A 27,879-nucleotide genomic window follows, 5' to 3' on the forward strand; every position below is an offset into this window, starting at 1 on the left:
TACCCAGAGGACGTACCCGTACGTCCCTAAAACTTGTGCCAAGAAGTCTATTAGGACGTACAGGTACGTCCTGACTTTGTTGCAGTGGCAGGGACATCCTAATTCCTGAGCAAGAGGACGAATCTTTGCAGCTCAGCTTGTCTATTTATACATTTACTCAAGAATTGAACCTTATTAATAGAACCCCAAATGGTACAAAATTGTGCAAAAAAATTACCAAGGACTAGTACAACATTATTATAAAATATAGCTTGGAGGAAAGAAGAAAGAGAGGACATGTGATAGAAAATGCTAAGGAAAGTTTACTTTACTGAGAGTATGGATCAGAGGAGGTAGAGGCTAATACAGTCAGGGAATTTAAACATGCATGGTATAAGCATAAAGGTATTCTGAATTGAAAGTGAGTGTGTATGTGTGTTAGCATGAGTGCAAATGCGTAAGTGTATGTGTTAGCATGAGCGTATTTGTATACATGTATATTAACATGAGTTGATTTGGGAAGAAAGGAGTATATATTTATGTTAGTGTGTGTGTGTGTGTTACCATGAGTGTGTAAGCTTGTGTTAGAGGGAGTGTGTGTTAGCATGAGTGTGAATGTGTGTGTGGTGTGTTTACATGAGTACATTGGTGTGTATGTGTGTGTTTAATTACGTTAGTGCAAAAGTGTATAAGTATGTGTGCCAATCTGTATATTAGTTACTGGAGGGGGCGAAGGGGCAGACTGGACCACTTTCTTTTACCTGCCCTCGGGGCAGAAAGTGCCAGCCCTCCCCTAAAGGCAAAATGGAATTAAAGATTCAATTACATAAACGGTACCTCATAAGTGCAGCTTTGTAAATGGCTTTGTTTGGCCTGGTACGCAAACTTTCACTTCAAAAGAGTTGAATTTGTTAAATTAGTCCCTGCGGGATTTGTAGCTGCATGCTTTAAAAGAAACAGTACATTTAAAAAAAACAATTATGTTACATTTATGTTGTATTTAATGGAGAATTACTTTATAATGGTTACCTGTATTTGTTATGAGCGCTGGCTGTTATAGGTACCGTATTATCGCACTTTTTTTTAACTAAAATATGAAGTTGAAACCCTACCTGCGTGTTATACGCCGATAAATCCTAGAGCTGCACAATCTTCCCCTGCACGGCTCTCTCGTGCGCCCTCTCCGGCCCCGGCATCAGCACAAAAAATAAAATGCTGGAAGATAAAGAGGACCCATACCAGATCTCCCAAACGATAGGTAGTAATATATAAAATTAATGTGTTTGTGTGTGTGTCTCTGAGTGTGTGTCTTAGTGTGTGTGTGTCTGAGTGTGTGTGTCTGAGTGTGTGTGTGTCTTAGTGTGTGTCTCTGAGTGTGTGTCTTAGTGTGTGTGTATCTGAGTGTGTGTCTGAGTGTGTGTGTGTCTTAGTGTGTGTCTCTGAGTGTGTGTCTTAGTGTTTGTGTGTCTGAGTGTGTGTGGTTTCCCAGATAGCAGTGATTCTGATTACGTTATTTTGTTCAAAGATATAATAATTAATTAATTAATAATAATACTAATAAATGTTATAATGTAATAAATATTATTCCAACATTAAGTTCAGAGCTTCCAAGTCATTTATTTTCAATTTATTTATTTTTACTCAAATTTCCTTGTTAAAATGGCGGTGCGTGTTATACACCAGTGCGTGTTATACGCCGATAAATACGGTATATCACATTTAAAAAGGAGTATATCCAATTTCCCCTAGTACCAAATTTAACACATTCATAACTAAACGCATCATTATCAATATCATTTCTAGCACTGTTTGAACACAACTTACAAAAAAATGTTTTAATCATGTAAAATTATTTAAGCTTAGCAACAAATGGGAAAATGATAGATCTGCTAAAGTTTTTTTTGTCTAACACACTGGAGACTACAGATAAAGTTTTGCCTAAGTTGAAAAACACCATCTTTAAAAAAAAACACATGTTCAATGATGTCATTAGCCGGCCACCAGCCTTAAAGTGCCGAGCACAGCCCTGTTGATCTAATGTCATTCTACTATTGCCATAACCTTTAGAAGGTGTGTAAGAAAGGCTGCGTACATTTCTGGTGCTGTGTAAATAAAAGATAATATATTATTGAAGGCGCTACTTAATACTTGTTATCGGTGAAATAATAACCAGTTTAATATGTGAGATTTTGCATGGGTCACATGACTGTAGAGGATAACACATCATGAACCACATTGTCCGCTTGACGAACGATCTTGAGTTTATTTTATTCGGTATAGTGGACACTCAAAGAAATGTGCATTTACTGGAAACAAGAAACCGGGCAATTAATGTATCAGTTTCTCAGTTGGCAACGCATAAAAATGTCGGTAACCTGATAGAATTCTTGTCTCGGGTTCTGTTTTTAAACATTATATCTGTATAGCTAAGAGGTTCAGGAGACCGTAAATCATAGCTATCATGGACATTCAGTAATCGTATTTGGCTTGAAAGCCAACGCATCTATCTTAAAGTCCAAGAGACTCCATCACCCAACACATTTAACCTGTGGCATTTACAGATGGACTTCGGATAGAAACCTTCTGTGATTGCCTTGAATTCATTATTTTCAGACCTGTTATTTGTTCCTCTGTGATCAAAAAAACCATATCTTTGGTGATTTGTTGCTTATGAATCGCACATTTGACAATGTGAAATTTTTAGACAAAAAATGTATATTTAAACCGTTAAATCTTATCAAAGTCTGGCTATGTCTAACATTCCTTTTAGAAGATTGGAACATTCTATTTAAGGTATCTCAATATATACAGAGGCCACCATAAGGAACATAGCTATAGCTGCATTAGCCCAAGAGAAGATGGAGTCTTTAGTCAAAGCTGATACTTGATTTGGCCAATATAGAAAACTATGTAAAGTTACATAAGCTTTCAGGACCTCAGAGGTCTCTTATTCAGATGGAGGCTTTACAGCTTTTATTGCGTTGGCTGAAAAAATGGTATCGACTTTGAGTAAAGCAATAATAACACTAGTGATTGAAAACAGAGGGCCACTCTGCTACAGAGTTTAAGGGTGCCGTGATGTTCAAACTTGTTCAGATTTCATCCATATCAATAAAAGCATATCCCTGTTTTAAACGTGAAAGTATCTAGAAACGCTGCACTTAGACAGCTGGTCTTCACCGATATTGCAGTTTGAGAGCTTTATGTTCCAACATACTTTTTATGTTCCTCTCCTGATATTATCTGCCTACCTAGAATTGCTTAACATAAAACATTGCTGGCATAATCAATATGCAATTAGTTACAGGATAGCTATTTGTTCTATTCTGAGGTATTTTTCGCTGGCTAAACAGTGGCTTTGTCAGGTGGAACCTCTAGTGAAGCATCCATCAGGCTGAGTGTTCCAATTATTTGTTATTTTGCCAAATTCCATAGCATATGGTGCTCAAGTTCTCAAAACTTTGCCTTCCCAACTTCCATCTTGGTTTTGAGGGCTTTTCTGTCACAGTACATCATTAGGTTAGCAGAAGAACCATTTAGCAAGTCTTAGCTATTCTCGATGATGACTTCAACGCTTTCTGCTTTCCTTATGCTTTCTTATGTTAGGCAGAATTACACTCTGTTTTGTAAATGCTTCTGGACATGTAAGCATTTTACCAAAGAAATTATTTGTCTGCTATTCGGGGAATATGGCTTCTGGTTTTTCCTTACAAAGTAATATTTATTTATCCTACTAAGATCGGTGAGGATGAGTGGCATATTGTGGCCTAGGCCTACAAAGTCCTAGGTTTAGGGAGTCAGGTCTCGAGAGGGGTAGTCCATGTGTTGTGTTATAGATCACTATAGACCATTAGGCGTGAAACGAGTAAGGTGTCATTTCTTTACCCCTGTCAAGCCTGGACAAATAGGTGGAGGGTCGGTGGCAAAGAGCACCATAAATGCTCTAATCCATGTGGATTAATAAAGATATTTAGGTAGTGTCCAACGATGTAAAATGCTTTTTGAAACCAGATAGAGTTCCATTTATATTCCCCTTTACGACAGTGTGCTTTAGTCTAGCTAAGGACTTATATCAAGTATCACTAATCACAATGCCTTTCTTCATCTTTCTATTTCTTTTCTATTTTTTTTATATTTTTCATGTATTTTTTCCTTTCTGGCTCCTGATTTCAGTGCTAACGCTAAACCTCCAATGGGCTTCAGAGTGCCGAAAGAGACTGAATCAAAAGCAAGATTACACTGTTTTGTTCAATTTAGGATATTTCGGTATGTTTTAATAGATCTGGCCTAAATGCAGAAAACCTAGATTGTTAGAATATATCAGTTTTTATTTTGGAATCACGTCGCAAACACCTTCTGGTGGTCAGATATGTAAAGAGGCAGTCATGAACCCCTTTTATTCAGGGATATGGGGAAAAAACAAACTTTTGTTCAATGCCTCTACAAAAAAAGAGGAGATATTCTTATGTTTGGTTGTCTCCTAATTTTCACAGGTTCGGCATGTGACTCTGGTGAGTCAGGACTGCTGGTTAACTGTGCATGTACTCACTCACACACTCCAGTAGAGCACATGGCTTCACTAATCAAGTGGTACCCTGTCTATGCCATACAAAACAGCTTCGAGATTAACTCCTCAAGGATGGACAGCCATTTAATAGCCTGTCCTACTGTGCAACGATGCTCAGGAGCAACTCAAGTGTTAGTTATTTTGTGCCATTACAGAAGAAAAGTGTCTTTCAATATATCAGTTTGACCCTTCCACAGGGGCAGTACAGAACTGAAATGGGAAGGACAAGAGAAAAATCCCAGACATAAGTTTCGTCCTTCATGGGTCTCGTCAGTGGGGTCTGGTTGCTATCCCTCTAGACCAGGGGTTCTCAAACTGCGGCCCTCCAGCTGCTGCAGGACTACATCTCCCATACTCCTCAGCCAGCCCCTTAGCTGAAGGAGCATTATGGGAGATGTAGTCCTGCAGCAGCTGGAGGGCCGCAGTTTGAGAACCCCTGCTCTAGACACTAGGGAGTCTCTTGGGGCCACCCACAGTGGAAATGTGAGTCCCAACATGGACCTCCTTGCTCTTGCCTAGAGGGATACCAACCTCGCTGATGAGGCCCATGATGGTCAAAACATACATCAGGGGTTGTTGGTTCCATTGCGCATAGAAAATTTGACTCACATGTCGGTTCTGGATTGCCCATGTGGCAGAGGCAGACTGAGGAGTTTTTCCTCTGTAATGATGCAAGTGAGCTAAAATTTGAGATGAGTCCTAGGTGGGCATGTATTATACGAAATTCTACTAGCCAGCTGTCTGCCCCGAGTTAATCTCAGACCTTTTTGTATTGTACCCTACAGATGCAAACCGTAGTAACATGAGTGAAGGAGAAGACTTTAGAATGGTCTCATTGTGTTTCTGATACAAAGTATAAAAAGCCCTTAAGGAAAGTGGGAGGGGGTATTTTTTTTAATAAATGTAAATGATAAAAATACTAGTATGACCCTCATTATTGTACATTTATATAATAAGGATAATGATGTGGCCTTGATTAGTGAGCGTTGCTTCTTCTAGAGGAAAAATAGACAAGCGGCCAAGGTTTATTTGCTATGCGTCGGAGTTACATTGCAGCACCACCTTGTTAGGGCAAAGTTGAACACAAAGCTCTGAATAATTCACAGTCCTCTTTGAAACATGAACATTCACACTCTTCAGTAAATAAATACTGTCACCTATTTAGCTTTTCCTATATAAACTATATGCCAAGACGCAAATTTTAAGAGGAACAAATTAATATTTCATGGCTTTTGAGGTTTACGATACAAAAGAGAGGTTTCCGATATCTCAAATACTGCGTCCTTAATTTGCGGCTATGGTTAAAAAGTGATCCTCGCTGAATAATGACCCGATCTATCATAATGGGGCAGTTATGCAAGACAGTGCCCGAAAATCGAGACTGTCCATGAAAAACAAAACTCTTGGGAGGCATTGCTTTGGATCCCAAAAAGTCACTGTCCTTCTAAAGAGGGACACTTGTGAGGTATGGTGATTAGACCACCTCTAAATTATTATTATTGTTATTATTACTGAGGTCTTGGGGATCAATTAAATGATAATTCAAATTATTGCTATTTTATCCACATCAAACCAATCTCAGATATCTCAGATATGATTTCACACATTTCATCCTAAAATTTTATGCCATTTTTATTATCACTGTGCGGCATTCGTTCTGGTACACTTTAACTCCCATGGTTGTTCTGTAAAATAATGTCTCAAAAAATCTCTGTCATTTTTTTTAATGAGTTGAAAATAATGGAGTTGTAACGATTTTGATCTTTATAGAAATATTTTGTTTTATGTGAAAGTAGTGAGACAGCGAGCTTTTTGGGGAATTTTCATAAAAACATAAGGAATGGATTTGTAGCTGCTGACAGTCAGCTCCTTGTCAGCATATGAATGTTCATTGTGCAATTAAATGTTATCGAAATATCTATATTCATTTGAGTACAGCGCGCGCGGCTCGTTTCCGCAGATCAGAATGAAGGGGTTACCGTAAATATAGAACAGAGTTGCTACGGACGTTCAGTACTTATTTGTAACAACTCCACACAGAGAGGGTGATGGATACGTAGGAAAGCCATACAGCACAGATGGTAGATGAAGGGCTGCATTTAAAAATGCATGGTAATTTGAATAATAAAAAAAACAACTATAGAAATAATGTGTTAGTTTGTAGCAGGGATAACAGAGAGACTTTTGAAATATTAACCATTTCATAGCCCATCGGGAGGATCGCCTAACATGCCAACTAAATGGCTTCTTCCTGTCCTTGTGGGAGCCTTGATTTGTCATTATTTAAAGATACACTTAATTGAGTCACCTGCATTCAAGCAGGGGTATCAATCATAACATGCTTGAAGCAAAAGCACAAGTTGGGAGTCTTATATATGATTACAGTGGTATAGAATATGAAGGAGTCAGTGCCACACTATTACATTACATATATTTATAAAGCGCCGGCAGATTCCGTGACCTTGAGAATCTGCCCCTTCGCACTGAAACCCTGAGACTGGGGCAAAAACTCGGAGACTCAGGGGCAAACCCTGCGAGTTCCCAGGTAAGATTTTAACTCACCACATTTGCTTCCCTCAACTAGAATACTATCAATAATATAAAAACTATATATTTTTATGATTTTGTGATCAGGAACAAACACATTGTGGGATGGTTTTCAACGGGTGGATAAGCGTGAAGTTATCTGAACTACAAAGTTTGTAATTGACAAGTCAGTAAGTCCATAATTAGGTTCTGATATCCCCCACACACAAATACATTTAGAAATTACTCCTCTGGGACCTCGTTTGATATCTTGCAAGGCTTAATTCAAATAACAAAAGTTCTGGCACCACTTGGTCCTTTTTTGGCAGAATTAACTTAAAATACCATAAAAACACTTTGTAATTGGTTTTGAAGTAAAGTTTTTGAACCTGACTTTTTAGTCTGAAATATAATGAAGTTCTTTAAAAATTACAAAGTCGTAAAATATGCAAGTGTTTTCCATAATCTGCCTAAATAGCCCTGTTTGATTAATCATTAACTAATACAGCACAGAAAGAACAATCTAACTCAGCTTCCCGAAACATTCCAAAAACTGTAAATGTCTCCATGTTATTTAAAGATAAACTCTAGACTGGTTTGTTGGTGCTCTGAGGTTGACTGCTCTGTTATTCGAGAAATTGATGAACATTTTCACATCTGATTAGAGATGTTGATAAAAGTGTCCTGCCCACTCCAAAAAAATCTTCTCTTTGGTAAAAGGGTTTACAAACGCATCTCATCTGAAATAGATAAGGAACCTGACAAACAAAATCCAGCTTTCTGTTTCAGTGGCACACAATTTGACGGTATCGGTGGACCTGATCATATGACGAGGTCTGGTATTGTTGATGGTTAATGGGTTTGTAGGAGCCCTCAGATCATTCATTCATACCAACCAGCAAAGCCACTGCTCACAGCCTCACTGCTGTCCTTTGGAAACCAGATACATTTTAGAATTTATTCCAGGCCTGGCTTTTCTTAAGGTCCAGGTACAAATATTACACCCGCCCAAAAAAGAGCAAAGAGCAGCTGGCTTGAGTCCATGCAGAGAAGACAGAGGAGAAGGACTCTTTTGGCATGATGGTTCTGAAGTGAGGGTAGACATGCTGCCCTGGCTGAGGCTTGACTCCCATAGATCCATCACAATATTAGACTTAAAAACGAAACATTGACAATCAGCAAGCTGTTAGACTCGGTGTCATGGTGGCAGATACCTCCAAATGATGAACGGGTATCACTGGGTGCCAGAAGCCTGTTTGGTGGGACGACGCAGAGCTGCTTCATGGTTAGGCCAAAATGCGGCCAAAATGCGGCCAAAATGCTTTGTGGACAACATCGCCTCTGAAAGTCTTGCTTGTAGAGAATAAAATAATTCTCAGAAAATTATTTAAGTAAGATGCTCCTTGGGTGATTTGGACAAAGCGATATACAGATTTTACAAAATGAACACATAATATAGCTTTTGTAATCCTGTTTGTAATTTTTTTTTTTTTAAAAACCACAAATTTTACAAGCAGTAAAACAAAATAACAGGACCATATTTGTCCGGCGTACTGCTTAAGCGTTTTAACAGAATAAGCAATGGGATAAACAGGTACAAATGTTTTAGGTCAAATACGTTTTTAAGTCTTTTGCGGACTGGCCGATATAAATAGAAATCTATTATTACCCTGAGCAGGCCGTAAATATTAATAAGCAACGCGGCGAATATTTTATTTATTTATTTATGGAAGATGGGAAATCCAGACTCCAGAACATAAATGAGAACATATTTACCGCATTAGTTTTGTTTTATAATGTTTTTATAATAAACTGTTTCTCATGGAAAGCTATAATAATATGGTGGTAAACGATAGGTAGCCAGAGGCCGGCTACCATGAAATAACACAATTATTTCTTGTGTACACATAGATAAATCTCTATTATATGTTGGGCAAGGAGTTCTACAGACTTCATATTAAAAAATCCAACAAGCGAAGACAATTACATTTTTGAAGAAACGATTACGATTGTTTTGCATACGTGTCGGGACAGATACTTGGTTAGCTTTGGGAAATCCAAAGCATTTTGTCTAGAACACAACTAATCTAATCTAATAACCCCGAATGATGAATTTACTTGTCAACAGGAAATTTAGACGCTCGAGGCCATAAATCAGTCAACATCTCTCTCCACCAAATGTATCGGTTTGTCTTAGTCTGTCAATTCTTGTCTTGTCATATCCCTTGAATATATGGATTGTATTAAGCGCTGCGTAAACTGTTGGCGCTATATAAAAAAAAGGATAATAATAATAATAATAATAATAACATGGCCGACATCCAAACGATTTACAAGTCATAACAAATCACGACAAAATACAATAAATATATTAGTGCAGACCCTGCATACCTTCCAAGCGTATCTCTTTAGGGGGGGGACCCAAATCCCTCTGTTCCTATTTCCTGCCCTGCTGTCCTTCTTTTCTAGAATTTCTCAGCATGTTTGCTGGGTGTAGATGGATCACAGCCTTCTACAGCCTTATAATGCATGCATCGATAACAGATAATGTGTTTTTAAGTTGTATTGTGTAACTAAAATACAGTATGCGTCCTCTACATGCGTTATGCAGTTACGTAACCCATTGTACAGCGCTACAGAATTTGATGGTGCTATATAAAACAATAAATAATAATAGTAATCAATAGGTCACATAGTCTCGATAAAGCCTGCCTTCTAGCCACCTCACCAAAAGACAAGTGTCCTTCTTAGCCCATTAGTTGTGACATATGCGCCAGGGGTACTGGCGAGGGTTGAAGGACATCTGTAGACTTGGTAACTTTAGAAAATACAGATATCTCTATATCCTTGCTTGTGAGATATTTATATTTTGCAATTATTAAAAAAAACCAAAAGCAAAAATCTATAAAATTATAATTAGAAATGTTATCATCAAAAGATGTTGAAAACTCCCTAAAAAAACCTTAAAAATATAAAAAAAACATAAAGCATAAAAATAGAGAAAAAATATGTATCTACAATTTTAATATTTTTTGTTTTATTTAGATTTTTTGTTTTGCATTTTTATTATATAAAATACAGATACTTAAAAAAATATATAAATAATTAATAATTGAAAATAGTGATTTTTTAAATATATAAATAAGCAATCTTTATAAGATATTGCGTGTTTAATGAATTCATGTTCATTAATGAATTTAAATAACATGTTTTCCGCTTATGTGAGGTCCCTAAAATGCGTGTATTGGTCTTTAAAACTCTATATGATGTTTTGCTCTGTATTGACTTGTCTTTGTACATTTTTTTTATTTTTTTTTTACTTTTTTATATATGTTTAAAATAAAAAAAAAGAAAGAAAAATAAAAAAAATAAAACTCTATAACATGTACAAGGTGTACAAAAAAAATGAGGAAATGAACTGTTTTGCAAGAAGGATTTTCTGGATAGAATGGCCAGGTGTGCGTAAATCCAAAACCTATCCACCTTTACATCTCTGCGTGAATACAAAACATCATACTGGGACTTCTCCGGCACTCTCTTGGAGACTTCTTCTTACTCAGCAGTGATACCCCAGAGCATAACGTAGTTCATGTTTATGAAAAGGAACTAATTACTGGGAGGGTGAAGCTGAAGTGTTTTCTTTAAATATGTGAACAGTGCATAGAACAGTGTTGGCCGGTTTACCTTTTTTTCTGATACTTTTTTCATTACCTGAATAAAAGTATTATTCGGATGTTTGTTAACCTGACCCATTGTGTCTTCGTGGTTGCCCCTGCTGTACATACAGATATACATCTGACTTTGCTGCTGAACAATAGGTTTCACTGAATATTCCCAATGGCTAAATATAATCTGTGGCTAGTAGTGGGGGAATCAGGGCTGACACTTTTGCGTAAAGTACGTCAAAATAGTGTGACATTTTAATGACCTTTATTTATTTATTTAACAATTGGCACTCAAATATTCGAATTTTTTTTTTAACAATACAAAATATTTACAAACATTTTCCATATCTTGATTAGCATACTCTTAGATTTAATTATATATATTTATATATATATATATTTTTTAAATTTTTTTATTTTTTTTTGTTTTATTATTTTTTTTAAGAAAGTTAAATACTGACTCTGTTTTTGTGTTATGGTCTTGTTTTCAGAATAAGAGCCAAGGGCTAAATTTTGTGAGGATTCACGCACCATGGCATGTACTAAGTCGTGAAGCAGAATTCCTTAAAATAAAGGTGCCCACCAAAAAGGTATGTTACAGATTTTGATATTTAAACTGAAACAGCAGTTTAAACCAATTTAAAAAAAAACAAAAAACCTATATATATACAGTATGTCAGCATTGCCAAAATAAGAACCTTTCGTGTTTATATCATACTTACTGATTTTGTTTTTGGCATAACTTTTCAGATGTATGAAGTAAAGCAAGAACACGGAATCCTTGTAAAATTATATGCAATATGGAATAAATGTACAAAGCCTTTACAACCCAAAGTGCCACAACAAAGTGAAAATACAAAGATGAAACACTTATCTTATCCCTTTTCCAGAGACAAAATGCATCTGTGAGTATCGAGTGCTTCTTCGTCCCAACAGCTTTAGCCAGCGGTGTCATCCAAATGAAGTGAAGCTCAGAGTGGTTTCAGTTAGTATAATTCAAAAAGTATGCTAAATGGAACCTAACTAGTTGGATTCTTTCACATAGAAGCAAATGAAATTGCTTTAATTTATGTGGCTTCCAAACCGCTGTAAAGATGACATCAGACCGGTTCCAATGTGAAATTTCAATTTCTCTACCCGGTAGTTTGACTCTTTTTTTATATTTCAAGAGAAGATAGAGAGAAATAGGAAAAAAATGTGAATTACGTTACGATTTATTGTTACAGAGCACCAGCAGATTCTGTAGTGCTATTATTAAAAATGTATATTAAATTAACATAAAATTGACAATACATAAGATGTACAACAAAGTTAACACATGTTAAGACATACTAGTACAGAGAGAGAGCTCACAATCTATTGTTAAGTTACTTAGCTGCCTGACAAATGAGTAATAGCAATCATCTCTATCTGTTATTTACTAAACAGGGGATTTACACAAATGTTAAACATTTCAACTCACTTACACATACTCGCTCCATCACACCTCACAGCTCAAACGTCACACCCTTAGCTTGCTCAGAGGCTTTCCTTATGTGCGTGGGGGTACGCTGGGGATGTTTAAAAGATTTTGACCACCCCTTGAGCTGGCCATTGTTAACACACGAAAGATTTTTTGAATGCCATAAATCAAAGTAAGGATTAAACAGGGCCAATTTGGACCTTAAAGGAGGAACATTTTTACCCATAGTGAGAGAGCTGAAATATCCATCCATAAATAGTATATATATAGCGTGTTTCAACAAATAATTACTGGCTATCTTTTACCAAATATTTTTTCAATCAATCAATTACTCAATCTGATAAAACTTTTTTGTTCAACTAGGTACCCTTAACAACCAGCGGTTTTTTTCTCCAAATAACAAAGATAAAATTCTATTTTCTATTTTCTTATGCAGAAAAGGTTTTTTAACAAGTAGCCCTTTAAATATCCCTTATGGATACAAGCTTGGAAGACGGGTAATCTGTTGTGAATAAAATCCTAGAATCTCTGTGATATGCAGGTGTCCTGAACCAGAAATGCGGACAAAATTATATTTCTCAAGAACACTTGGCTTATTTTCTTTTTCTTTTTTTTTGAGAGTGTGAAATATTAATAGGAAGTTCCACCAATTTGTTTCATACATTTGAGGTACTAGATAGATCAACGGATAGCAAGACTGACATTTTTTTCATTTTTAATTACAATTCTTAATACTTAAGTTTTGTTTTTACAGCTTGGTTAAAGGTACACTCCCGTGTCACAAGCAGCCCCCTGAACAATTAATGTATATAATAGACATAGAAATGTACACAATAAAACAAACAAAAAACAATTACTAACCATAGGAGAAGCAGCAGCTTCAGAGCTGCATGGAACGCCTCCTCATTTTTGGCCACTGATTGGATTCTTGAAGTAGCCAATGAGTGGCAGGAAACAGCTTCCATTGAACTCACCCAAACACACTTACTCCACGGTTAATAGCCGAGGGGCGGGTAACGGGGCAAATGCATGAGTGGAGATCCTGCAGAATCCTCCCATGCGTTTGCGAGGGGGATACCACAAAAATATAACGGCACCACGTAGCTATGGTTTGCATTAATGTGCATGCGATGGGTTGAGTGGCCTACTTAAAGGAACCCACATTTTATGCAGAATGTTACATATTTACATTGGTCTCTACTCACCGAGAAGATATTTTCGTCTTCACCTGTATGAGAATATCCCCTTCAACTAATTATATTAATAGGTCCAATCGTTCAGGAGAATGCAGTTATTATAGGACTTCTTTAATTGCGTAAATATTGGAGATATGGGTTATGATGTTGTTCCTTTTACAGTAACACTATAAAACAATCGAAAAAACTCTACAAACTTTAATTGTACCAAATATATGTTTTTCAGATACAACATTAAAGACAAGGACACATTTTTTGACAATGCTACACGCAGCCGAATAGTAAGTATTTGTTTGAATGTTTTATGCTCTGTGATGACATGGATGTTACTATGGCGGGTATCAGGGGAACTATGTAGATAGTTGGAAGAGATAGATACTAGGCTAGTAAATTCGGATTCGTACAAATTGCACATTTAACAGAATTTGCCGATTTTGTCAATATATTGATCAAGTTTGTTCATTTCTCCAAGGTACATGAGATTTTAAAGAGAACGTCTTGCACAAAGGCCAAATACAGTATGGGTAAGTGTGATATATACTGCTGTTTTGACTTTTGACTGTTTATTTCTTTTTAAAGTGCTTTATACAAATATTATTTTCTGATAAAAGGGGTACTGGGGTGCAAGCCATTATATAAAAATATTATTAGCTAAAATATGTTATCTCTACTGTTTAAGAAATTATTGAGAAATATTTTTCCTCATAATCTTTTAAAAGTCAATTGAATTTTTTTTTAAATTAAAGGGTCTATTCACAAATAGACCATTTAGTTGTGTGAGGCTCATAGAGGAAAACCATGTCCAGATTAACATTAAAAGGGTCATGGTAGGACTTTTAAATAGACTAGTCATAGTTGTTAAGCCTTGCATTTCACTAATGAAGAATTTTGGGCAAAAAGGCCTTTCTATTTATGAACACATAGAATGACTGAACTAAATATTAGACTTCATGCCCAGCATGGCCATTTGACACACCGGGCAAATGTCTGGTGACTCGCTGGCCATCAGTTCACTAGATCTGCAACTCTAGGCAGACATCATCAGTTGGCCGCTGGAGTTAAAGTCCCAGGGCAGTCTCGTGATTACCAGTCTGGCCCTGTTAGACTTAAATGCATTGGTTGATACGACAACCAGCTTGAAAGCAGTGATTATTCGGCTGCTAGGAAGTTTCATGTGAAAATTTCAGCAAAAAACCTCAGCAGCACTTAACTTTTTGAGACAAGACCAGTTTTTTTGTTGACCTAGTTGAATGCTGTTGGTTTAGTTAAGCCAATAACACAACTGATAACTCTAACTTTAGAGAAAGGACCTGCAAAGATTTTAGCCCTCAAAGAACACATTTGGGCACTGATTATTACTGATACCGTTAAAATACTAATAGAAAACTAAAAACTTACATTTTTAAATACTTCATGTGTCTCCAAACACTGTGAAAATGAACTGCTAGATATTATCCTTCCAACAACCACAACACCACAATGCAAACAAAAAAAATTAAACTTCACTACTAAAAGTACCAAATGTTTAAATGGCAGAAATATAAATAACCGTAAACATATTTCTGTTTATAAATGACAAGATAAAGAAAATGTATAGGCGGAAGCGCTTGTCTGAGTAGTGACACCTGCTGCTCACAGTGGGGTACTGCAATGGCTCTTTAAAACATTCTGGAAGCCAAAGATGGCCAATATCTTTGTTAAAGGTGAGGCATCAGGATTTTTTTGGGGAGGAGGGATCACATGTTTTTTAATGTTACTTTAGGGAACTTGGGAGCTAACCTGGTTTACCTTAAGATAACAACAGTGGCTAAAGTCAATAACAGGTGATATGGGGAAGGTGAGTCTTGAATTCCTAATCCCTAAACCAGTCCATTTTTGTGAGATACATAGAGAAAAATAATGTCCAGGTTAACATTAAAATGGACATGGTAGGACTTCTAAATTTTTTGTAAGGTTTCCACTAATGAGGAATTTTTGGTAGAAGGCCTTTTCTATTTATGGACAGCTTCCAGTATGTGACAAAGTCCACGCCGGACACTGTACATGTATCTACTATTAGTAGAGACATACGCTTCCAAAATTAGGTTAGAGGTGTATTCCCTGTGTAAGTAAACAATGCACAATGAGATTACTCCATGACTTGTGGATGAAAGTAGATTGTATGACAGCACACCAGAAGACCAACTAACCAAGATTTGCTTTTAACTGCTTATAATCCCGCTGTTCTACAGTACGCTAGAATTGATTGAAAAGAGAATTTGGAGTAAGCATATCTAACAGTTGGAACAGTACATTATAGCAGTTGGAAGGTTTCAATAATTGGCATGGACTACATTGCTTAGGACTCAACTTAGTGTACAAGAACCCAGTTCAAGGCTGAGAGCATCACAGGGAAAATTGTGAAGAACAAAGGGAGGCCAAGGTTTATGAGGCCACTAAGAGTAGATGAAGAGAATGAAAGAAGGTGATAAGGCTTGTAGAGGTGAAGAGTGGATGGAGAGAGAATTTATGAAAGAGAAATGTGCTGAAACTGGAGGAAGAGTAGGTGAGGGAGGAATATATATAGTATGTAGTCTTAATGCAAAATGAAAACAGGGTATGTATGGCCTCAAGAGGATGATGTGAATGGCAGTGAGAGATATAAGGTAGTTGAGGTTCAGAAGATCATAAGCAGACCAGAAGTGGGCCAGGATTTTAAACAGTGTAGCAGCAGTGGGTCCAGGATGAGTGAAGTATTGATATTAGGGGTTCCTCCAAGTTCCTCTCTTGTTTCTTCCTTGTGGATCTACTTGGTGAATTCTATTATAGTAGCCCCTAGGATGTTGTCAATGCATCCTTAAATGTGTCTAAAGAAAAATGCTTTTCTAGGAATATTTTTCTCTGTCTAGCATTTTTATGGCCTATATATATATATTGATTTTTCCAGAATTTTCGTTGTACTTGGATGACTAACAATATTCTTTTTTTTGCTGACACAATGTTATAAGCACAGGTAAATTTACTAAGTCAGAATGTGAGTGCTTTCCAAAATCATTTCACTGTTATTGCAGCCTTTATTTTTACTGGCTTTACACATACTAATTGTGTGTCTAACTCACCAAATGCCGTTAAGGACCTGGCTTTATACTTGGAAATGTAATCCAATGCTACCTACAAGGTTGAATCAGATGCTGCGTTTTAAAGTCATATTTTCATTCTTATGCTTTATGTTACTATTAAAATCGAAAGCAAAAAGCCAAAAAAAAACCTAAAATCTTTTATTATTTAAAATGTTGGCTAGAAAGAAGTAATCAAGTCCTTCGTGACCTTAAAAATTTCAGATTTTGTTTTTGTCAGTTGACATCAACAGTGTTTAATTTCCATTAATTAATTATAGCCCTGTATCGGTTTCAGAGCTGATAGTACCTTCTCTTGAAAATATTTACAGTATCGGAACACGGAATTCTTGAGTATTGAATTTTACCACGTTGCTGTGAGCATTTTTCTTTGTCGAAAGTGAGACCTCAATTATTGTAATGTGAAATGCCGACTTTATGGGTCAACGGAGAAGGTAACAGAGCTAAACGTTACCTGGAGATCTAGAGGTCACTTAGTAGAACTTGGAGACATAAGAGTTGCGTTAACCTAGAATTTACCTCCCACCATAAAAATATTATTAAAAAAAATTATTTCAGGAACCACACACATCACATTTAATCTTCACAAGTACCAATGTTTCTCAACAGTTCACTAAATTAATTAGTAAATTATAACAGTTCAATGCACACCTCTTTAAATTGTGTCTTGTCTCTTAATAGTCACCATCCTATTTTGTTCCTATTTATAATATAAAGATGTCTTCCATGACATACTATTTAAGGAACGAGCATCTATTGATAACCAACCATTGATTGTGGCTAAAGGCCTTCAGATCCAGCCAGGAAAACCATTGCATTTCCCATCTACCTCATTGTTCTAAAATACTTTTTTTTGGACTGTTTATGAAAAAAATATATATTTTTGCAAAAAAAGTGGAAAAAAATAGGCCAATTCAGTATATTTTAAACTTGAGGAAATGCACATGGTCTTACTTGATGAAGAAAGTCTATGTAGATCCAGTGATGTATGTTTTTCATGTACAGCATAGCATCAAGATCAATATTGTGAATTATTTGTATCATCGAATATATGTTTTTCTCTGTATTTTTTCTTAAGGTATTACCACATTGATAGCAAACAATGTCTATGAATCTGCATATCCTCTTCATGATGTAAGTTATGATTTTCTTTCTATCCAACTCGAAACAAAGGTCCACTATTTGTCTTTTATAAATTATAACTATGCCACGTTGAAATAAAAATGGCGGCCTGGACCGATAGAAGAAACTGCATGGGATTGGAACGCCAAGTTATTTTTGACTTTGTTCATTGGGTTGATTTCTTGTTCTGTTTTGTGTATATATACGCAACTTGTTATTCTTTGTTTAAACATCAGTCGTGAAGATAAACTATTTTCATATTTTTCATCCTATTTTGTCCTGTTTTCAGGGTGACTATGACCACAACAATGGTGAAATGAATGACAGAATGGTAAGAAAAGATGAACGTTTTCTATGTATTTAAATAGATAACAACAAATACAAGTAGAACAAAGTTTACATGGTCATCCGGTCTACCTGTTTTTCATGATGTAAGACTCAGGTCCTAAATGGTCATTCTCTTAGATTTAGGATAGCTTTATGCCTATCTCAATAGGTATAAATTCTCTTACTGTGTATAGCCTCTATCACTTCTGCTGAAACGTTGTTCCATATATCTACCACCCTCTCAGTAAAGTAAAGCCTCCTTACATTACATCTAAATCGCTGACCCTCTAGTTTTAGACCATGACCTTTTGTTTCAGCATATTTCCTTCTTTAAAATAAAGAACTTGTTAAATGACTTTATGTATTTAAATGTTTATTTGCTAATAATCTTTATCCTGCAGACCGTTCACCATTAAATTCACCCCCCTTTGAACTCTCTCCAAATTGTCACTATCCTTCTGGATGGGGGTCTCCATAACTCTACACAATACTCTAGGTGGGGTCTGACCAGTGATCTTTCGGCTACCAATGCCCCTCGCTTTACAACCCAGCACCCTGCTTGTTTTTTGTGACCTTTTTTTTCATTGTCTGCTTTAAGTCCTCAGAAATAATGATTCCGGAGTCCCCCTCTTCTGTTGTCACTGACAGAAAAGTCCCCCAATGCGATATTATGCCTTGAGATTTTTATGCCTCAAATGCTTTATATTACATTTATCAAAATTTTTAAGAAAAAGGGGTTGATTTGTTGTTATCTGCCATATGATCAAAATAATATTAATAGAAAATCCCAACAGTGTTGTATTTGGAGGGGGTTGACTGGGCATAATCATAGGGTTACTATGAGTGTCTCATGATAGTGGCCCAACATGGTCATGCCTGGGAACTTTCTAAATGAAGTGACACCCTTAAAAACATTAATTTCCTAATAGCCCATAGTAAAGATTTTACACAATGACTTACCAAATGGTTCTACTACCTGTCTTCATGGAAGCTTTGACTCATGGTTATTTGAAGAATAACTTGAGTCACCTGCATTCGAGCAGGGATAGCAACCATAACATACTGAAAGCCATCAGTCTAGAATTGGAAGTCATCTCTAGACTGAGTGACCCTGAAAATCTGCCCTTCACCCTGAGATTGGGGTAAAAAACCCTGAGACTCAGGGTCAACCCCTAAGAGTTCCCAGGTATGCCTATGGTAAATCCACTAAATGTGAATACTACGGTATATCAAATCGGAATTCTGTTCCTTTTTCCATTAATTTTGTTCTGTTTTTGTAAGTATGCAACAAATGAAACCATAATCACTATTATCACGGCATTAAAACTTGAAATGCTACTTTTTAGATTATATACAATTAAAAGCTTATTTTAAAAAATGACCCCAGAAGAAATTTAGGCTTAAGAGGGTGGAATTCCTAACAGCTGTTAATAAATAACATAATAGCATAAATGCTATTTGTTATTTTGGGGGGGTTTATGATCTTTTTTTACACGTCTATATTATATATGTACCTTTAGCTTACTACAGATCGTTATATATATGCCCTTGTTTAGGTAGCTTCCTAAAATCATAGTTAATCCAAAAGAAATAGAGGCATAATAGGGGTGCAAAGTGCAACTAAAATATTAATGTCTGGAAAAATATTTTAACCACGAAGTGCAGTTTTCTGAGCTGTTTTTCCTTTTATCCTGCCCGTTAGGATCTTTTATGAAGTGTTAAGTGTTAAAAACATAAAAGGTTCTATTGCAGAAGTACAGTACTGATTATTCACACATGCCAGAACACTCGTGGAACCTGCTATGCCATTTTTTCTTGCATTCATCTGTTTTCTATCTTCATAATAGTTTCAGGGTTTAATTTCCTGAAAAGCGCTAATCAGATTGGAAAGAATGGGATGGGGAGGGGGCATTTATTTGTTTGAGGCTACCCTATATTTATTTATCCCATTGAATTTATATAGATTCACTACATATAAGTCTAAAACAAAAATCATAAAAAAATAAGTTACGCTAAATTAGTCAGAGGATATAACGGAGCCTTGGTAGTTATATTCTCTCCCTGCTTAATTGCTGTATTATTTTTTATTAAAAATGCTAATAAAATAAAATAAATTGAATATAAAATAATGCTAAAGTGGGCAAATTAAATTATTTGTATCTAGCAATGTGGAGACAGATGTACATTTTGTAAAGGTGACTTGGCCCTAAAGGATGTATATGTTATACAAGCGCTAGAACCAGACAGAAATGTATTTCCAGGCTATTTGTATAAAACAGTTTTAGAGGTTTACAACGGAGTTGGAGTTAAATCAAATCCTACCGACACATCTGTGATGAGTGAAGTCGGTACACAGGGGAGGGCTGGCACCTTTTGTCCTGGGGGGCCATGTTAGCTTGTTCCAGGGCTCTTGCCTCCTGAAATATTCACACTCACTCACACACACTCTCTCACACACTCTCACTCTCACTCACACATACTTTCTCTCAGTTGATTACCAAATGAAGAAAAGCAACGATTTTTTACAGTTTAACTTTTTAAATTTTAAACCTTTCTATTTTATGTGTGTAGAAAAAATAATTTAAAATTATTATAAGTATTAATGTTTATTGTTTTTTATAGCGTCATCACTGAAACTATAGACTTTAATTATTATTTAATATTTAGTGAAATATTACGAAATTACGTTGGCAGGTATGTTAACTAATACAAAACTAAAACCTTTATCTAGTTACACCTAGAGGTTTTTCACAAAATTAAACTTGTGTATTTCTCTTTTGTATTTAGTTGTTACACCGGGAATGGGCCAGATATGGAGCATTTTACAAATATCAACCTATTGATCTCATAAGGTAATAAACTCCACATATTTTAATATGAAAATACAATATATCAGTTTATAATAAATAACCAAAAAGGAGGACTGTATTCCGTGTTTTAGTAGATTCCCTAGACGGTATATGATAAGCCAATGATGGCTGATTTCCTTTCCGAATAATTTCCTGGAATTCACACTCCTATTGACCTTTCTCCCATCGAATTACAGGAAATTTCCTTAGTTCGACTACTTTTAATTTTTATAGAATGCTACTGTAAATGTGCAAGTTGGAAGCCAGTGCCCAGGATAATATGAGATTAATACAGTTACGTATTATACTAAATTAGAAACAAAAGGGATATATGAAACAGATTACAAATGTTTATATACACACTTATATAGATATTATTATTATTATTATTATTATTATTATTATTATTATTATTATTTATATAGATAATAGTCTGCACTGCTCTAGGCAAAGGTATTGCGGCATTCATGGTACAAATGACATAAAAATTCCTGGCACAATTCAAATGATTAGTAATATAACTCAAAATAAATGCAATAAATCAAAGCATGTTTCACTAATTATTGCTTACATTGATTGCCACAATATATATCCGTGTTTCTGTAGCTTTGATGGATTTTTGTTTTTGAGTATATATATATAGTGAACACAATCCAGAAGTGAGTGGTACGCTAAAAATTCTAAGCAAATATGACCTGTTACTATTATTTTATTCTAAGAATAAATTAAAATGTAATATTTATATATTATTTATTTAATATATATATATATTACTGAATATTACTGCTTTAATTTTGGTTGAATAAAAAAACAACAGCACGTGCTTTGCTTGAAGAGTTTCTTCTTCGCACTTCCGTATTCCCCTGTGGGAAAGCTGATCCAGGATTCCCATTGTCTGTAGTGATAATATGCAGCTTTGCACAATGAGAATTCCCCAGATATTCTCCGCTTGTAGGTGAAAGAAAGGAAAATTAAAAACGAGGGCACTGCTTTCAATTTACTATTGGAAATGTTACTTATATGACACAATAATGTAATATTCGTGTTCTTCATTTTATTCATTAAAGCTGGAGTTTACAGGAAAATTGAGTATTTGAACTCACTAATTACTATGCAGCATTATGATGGCACAACCCCATTTTACCTATCTTGCTTGAAAAATCACCTGTCTTATGGAATTATGCTTTAGGCAGGGCCAGCTGACCCCTTTTGAATAGTGACGGTTGCTTTATTGCAACCACAACCCTCCTAACTCCTTCTTTAGTGGAAGAAGAAGCCTCATTGCGAAGCTAAATAGTTAATTACCATGAAAGCAGACTTAATGAGCAAAGGATACCTTTTGGTGATTTCCAGGGGTAGGCTACAAGGTGTTTTTGGGTTGAACATTTTTAAGCCCCATGATGCTTTCCATGAGACCGTTGATGGACCCTGGCCTGGGTGTAGGGCATGCCCAAACACCCACTCCCCAGAGATTAAAAATACCAACCAGGTGAAGCCCGTCAAGATTCCATTTACAATATGAAGCTAAATGTAATTATTATTTCAATTTCACACAGTTTGTGTATGCCGTTTGTGTCGGAGTTCCATTTTTGTAATCTGTCTCAAAGAGAATAGTAACTGGCACGTCCTACAAAATGTCGGATCTTGTCCAATAAACACTGAGGTTGTGATAAAGTGTTGCTTCCATACATTCAAAAACACCATCTATGCATACAATGGTCCAATATTTCCTTTTCACCTATGGTAAAAACCAGCTACTCTTTATTACAACATTCTTCTATTTTGGGTTCTACTTGACAAATTTATCAAAACAAAAGCAGACCTACCATAAGCACACAATTACGCCTGCAAGACAACAAGCTTCATGTGGCATTTGTACTCAACTAATGTTGTGCAATATTTATTTATCTACTTGCTAAATAACCTGTATTGTGAATAATTTATGGCTCGTGATGGAAGCCACAAGGTCCAGAAGACCAACATTGCTCTTATCTACACTAGAAAACTATTCCCATGTTGTTTCTGACTATATACATGATAGGTCCATATGTATTTCTCCTGAATTCTTATAAGGCATAGTCGCAAAAAAGAAAAATCTTTAGGGACAACGATAGGGGTTTTTTTTTTCCACGCACAGAAATGTACAATTTAGCAGATGCAAACGTTTCAAACATAGCTAGGAAAGGCACCAAAATGATTTGCATGGTTAATTATTTGGGAAGTTGGCACAGCAACCATAACATCTGTCCGGGAAACTGTATCCGATGTTTCGAGCCTGAGAGATAAGATCTGAGAAGTGGAAAGAGGAACTGGAACATTTCTGGTGACAGACGAGTTGAGATGTTTAGCTGTGGCTCTTGATCATGTATCATTACACACGGCTAGTGAAAGCTCGAAATGTTAAGAAGTTACTCCTCTCACAGCAGTTGCTATTCTATATTCAATATAAATTATAGAGATTACCAGCCAGTTGGAGTATCAGATTTTCAAGGCGATGAGAAATGACTATTTATCTACCTGGCTCCTTTAAGTGTTATTGTGTTGAACGTTTTCAGTTTTAAGGACAATGGGCGGTCCCTAAACCCATTTTGAGCCCGTACATGTATGGGCTTTGTCATCAAGGGGTTAATACAGCACTTGAAGACTGGTGCATATCTTCTCTTGTCTTGTAATATATTTTTCCCCCCAGTTTTCTCTAATCTGTTTATTTTCAGAAAGTATTTTGGTGAAAAAATTGGACTCTACTTTGCCTGGCTTGGTCTATATACATGGCTGCTCATCCCCGCCTCTGTAGTTGGAATTATAGTTTTCCTGTACGGTTGTGGCACTGTTGATGCTGACATCCCTAGGTAAGGAACGAACCTTCGACATAAACTGATGTATGGTATTACTGCGTGCTAACATAAGAAAGTGTAGATAACACCACAGCTCCATGCTTAACCATGGCATGGACACCAAGAAGAAGTCTCTTAATAATCAGAGAAATGCTATTCAAGTGTGATAAACTAATAGCCAAAGCTGTCTCTGTGTGATAGAAATACACAAAGAATTAAAATAGGGGCAAATGTTCATTATCTAATCAATGTGGTGTCCTGAAGTTCTCTTTCTCCTACTCACCAACCTAAAACACCGAATTAACAACAGTGGAGAGATAAATTAATGAGGAGGGATAATTATGGGGTTCCCGAGAACATATGAGGATACTCCCATAATATACACCTAATGTGGGTTTTTATTATATAAATATTGCTTATTTTAATCTGTAAATATGGTTAACTGGGCTTATTTAGTGCGAAATGTAGAGTTTGGGGAAAGTGAATAATCGGCTTTGCGTAAACAAATAAAAATGTTTAATATGTTGTATTTAGGTTATGAATTAGGATCAGGAATAATCAGGAATGTGACCGTTCTCCTTTACCGTATGTTTAGTGTGTAAACCAAGCGAGTAGTAGTGTTCTAAGTCAAGCGTGGGTTCGAGATTCTGATCCCGAACAATAGCCCGCGGCGTATTAAGTCATGTCGGGCTTTCTGTTTGCAGTAAAGAAATGTGTGATCACGAACACAGCTTTACAATGTGCCCTCTGTGTGACAAGTCGTGCGACTACTGGAATCTAAGCACAGCGTGTGGGACAGCTCGAGCCAGTCATCTATTCGACAACCCAGCCACTGTCTTCTTCTCTGTCTTCATGGCTCTGTGGGGTAGGTACAGTAGAGGAAAAACAGTAATCCCTTGCAGTAAAAGTTAACTGGTATTTTGATAAAAAAGTGGGAAATCAGAAGAAATAATAATAAAAAAAACAACAATTGTACTATTTAGTATTTGTGTTGAATTAGACATGGATATTATCTCATTTCAAACATTAACCAATAGGAGGGCAGGAAAGCACTCATGTTAACCTGTAGAAGGACAGGACATTCATGCCATCGCTGGATATCGGAAGCTAAAAAAAATAGAAATCAACTCCAAGAGAAGAAAATCCAATAAGCAGTAGAGTAGAGGATCTCTTCTGCATTCTAGAATTACCTTTAATAGTTCCCATATTCTCTTTTTTTGCACATATTCTCTCTTTTTAAATGATTCAGTTTTGTTAATTTCTACTTTATTGAATATTCACAGTTATTTAATAAATGTACAATTTACCCCTCAGAGAGGTATCTGCTCTCATTCCAACCAATCAGCACAAATGAAAAACCAAGAGATCTACTCTCACACCTTCTGAAGGCTCTCATTTTTATACCAAATCAGGGGGATGTGGTTAAAAAGGAAACGTCTCTTTCATAGCATTCAAATTAAAACAACCAATAGCTTTTGTTTTTTGTCAATGCAATTGTCCTGGTCGTTTAGAAGGGAAGAACTATATTAACTCATGGAAACTGGGATCTGTGACACAAGATGGGAGAGCTAGCATATCAATATCTATTTACTGCCCTCAAGGTCTCCTCCTTTACAAAGAGAGCCACCACAGATGGACAGTGGAAAGGGAGTTAAGATGGCGGATTACCATAGTACCAACATAAAGTAGGTTGCTGATACATACATGAAACCATAGCCACAAATAATAAAATGACACTCGAGTAAAGCCTTCAACAAGCCAACTGTACAACTTCTATCTCTAAAACGTAACAAAGATTCTAAAAACATGTAAAAATGATATATTTTGTAATTTGCCATGGCTTTTCTGGAATTGTGAGCATGACATGACAAGATATTCAGGTACTCGGCCTGTAACAGAACACCCTATAGATATCCAACGCTCTGCCCCATGACTGACAGCTCCATTGTCCTGCGAAGAACTGAGCTGTCCTATCCCATCCGTCCTGAGCCATGGCTTCACTGGATAGCCTTTTGTTGTACGTAGCAGCGCAGGAAAACTCTCATTCATTATTACTCACGTGTATACTTCAAGATCGGCCCAGTATGCCATGCCAGCTTCGTTTTGTTGACTTAGTCTAATGTGTTTTTTTTTTCTTCCTGCGGTAGATTGCATTCATACAGAGGCTTTCTTTATTCTCTCGGAGAGCAGACAGTTTGTTAAAAAGCATTGATAATTGCAGCGCTATCATATTACAATAGTTGGAGTGTATGTTCCCTGTCTTTTGAAGGCTCGGGAAACCAACCCAAAAAAGAACACCCCACCTGGACCTTTTGTTAGCCTTTTTGTAGTTTTTGTGAAAGTTCTACTTAGCTTCTTGAATCTTCATCTCATTAGAAGGGTTCTCATATAATCAGTGTATCGCCAATGACTTTAACCCCTTAATGACACGTACATGTATGGGCTCAAAATGCATTGTTTTCAATGGGTTTAGGGACCGCCTATTGTCCTTAAGAGTTAAAAGCTCATTGGCTTCATACCATTAACCTAACCATAACCAGTGTATCCCATTACCAGTCTTGTGTCATTTTTTTACCATACACATCATAAAACCATGTCGAAGACAGGTTAATTTTTGCTGTTATATGTATAAAAATGGCCTCACGTGGCGTCTAGTACCCTATCGAGTGGTCGGGTGGTGTGTTCCTAATTTGTGAGATGGTCGCAGAACTCCTTAGCTCACAGAATCGAGTCCAATAAAAATACAATTTTCGAGCCATCTGGAACATCCTGGGTAGTCTTACCTATTTAAGTAGATTCTTCCCGTAAAATTTTAGGAATCTGTTTATTGTGATTTAAAAAAAACAACCTAAAAGAATGTTGATTTTTTTGCAGTATTTTTGACATTACTTAAAATTTAATACACTAAAAATACATAACATCTGGAATCGTGCTTTGTTTTTGCTGAATTATCATTTATCTTCAAAAATCTATTTCCACATTTAAAAGCAGCTGGATATTCCTTCCTATTTGTCCCTAGCAAAAAGCTTCTAGAATACCTTAATATGATGTATGATGGATACCCTTTAAGATAAAAACATGGTTATAGGTGTATGTCTATGGAGAATAATTCTTAACAGGTAATTTAACATATTATTTAGGCTAATTACTTCGGAAAATCTTTGAGATTACTTTCTTATAAAACATTTGTCGGCTCTGTGTCGGCAACGTTCTCAAATATCGGCTGTCCTGCACAGGGTGTGAGTGTGGATAATGAGCTCCGGCACTTTAAGGCTGCTGGCTGCCTAACGACGTATGCACGACCAATGGCTGGCTATGGCTAATAGAACAAGATCACACATCTGATTTACATATTTCATTACAGATTTGATTTTTGACGCAAAAAGTGTATTGATCCCATCAGGTTTATCATTTTGCCATATACTGTAAAATTAATAAGTATGTCTAAAAAAAATAAAAATAATAATAATAATAATAATAAAATAAATTAATAATAATAATAATAGAAAATTATATATATATATATATATATATATATATATATATATATATATATATATGTATTGAAAAGTTATAAAACTGATTTGATTTTTCCAGCTGGAGTTTTTTTAAGGAAGGCAGGGAAGGAAAATAAAAAATAAATTAAACTTTGCAATTTAGAGCTGAAAACCATTGGGTTTTCCTTGAATCTACAATTCAGATCATAGTCACTGAATAAATGTGTTATCCAATATTAGACAGACTAATACCTGTCCTCATGGAAACCTTGCCTTGTCATCCTTTAAAGATACAGCATATTAGGTCACCTGCGTTCAAGCAGCGACATCAGCCATGACATAATGGTAGCCAAACGCACCAATTGGGAGTCTTGATCACAGCAGTGTAGGTTAGGAAGGAGTCAGCTCCAGACTGTGTGACCCTGAAAATCTGCCCCTTCACCCCAAGACCCAGCAACTCAAGTTATGTAACTTTTTTGATTTCTTTGAGCCTTGCGCAGACAGACCCTGTATATATTAACAATAGAGGGTGCCAGTGGACTTCATGCAGAAGAATTTTGAGTCTCTACTACCAAAATCTACTTATAAAGTTCTACTTGGCAGCGTTTAATATATTGGTTTTTCAACCTTTCTTTTTTATCATTTTCAGCTACGTTATTTCTTGAGCACTGGAAACGCTTACAAATGCGTCTGAGCTACTTCTGGGATCTCACTGGTTTGGAAGAAGAAGAAGTAAGTG

The 27,879-nt window shown here is 36.1% G+C and overlaps 1 protein-coding gene across 1 annotated transcript in view; it reads left to right on the plus strand.

Annotated features, from left to right (window-relative positions):
- Positions 1–27,879, plus strand: part of LOC149287293 (anoctamin-2-like) — an 81,860-nt gene that overhangs the window by 3,381 nt on the left and 50,600 nt on the right. Inside the window, exons 2-11 of the mRNA XM_089493012.1 lie at positions 11,229–11,327; positions 11,488–11,642; positions 13,622–13,676; positions 13,868–13,919; positions 17,590–17,645; positions 17,923–17,964; positions 20,748–20,812; positions 23,524–23,658; positions 24,348–24,508; positions 27,790–27,872. Of these exons, the coding sequence (XP_089349138.1) occupies positions 11,229–11,327; positions 11,488–11,642; positions 13,622–13,676; positions 13,868–13,919; positions 17,590–17,645; positions 17,923–17,964; positions 20,748–20,812; positions 23,524–23,658; positions 24,348–24,508; positions 27,790–27,872 (903 nt within the window). The remainder of the gene's footprint in view (positions 1–11,228; positions 11,328–11,487; positions 11,643–13,621; positions 13,677–13,867; positions 13,920–17,589; positions 17,646–17,922; positions 17,965–20,747; positions 20,813–23,523; positions 23,659–24,347; positions 24,509–27,789; positions 27,873–27,879) is intronic.

Source organism: Sceloporus occidentalis, unplaced genomic scaffold, assembly GCF_023333645.1.
Source record: "Sceloporus occidentalis isolate IW3139 unplaced genomic scaffold, rSceOcc1.0.p SCAF_62, whole genome shotgun sequence".
NCBI classification, from domain to species: domain Eukaryota; kingdom Metazoa; phylum Chordata; class Lepidosauria; order Squamata; family Phrynosomatidae; genus Sceloporus; species Sceloporus occidentalis.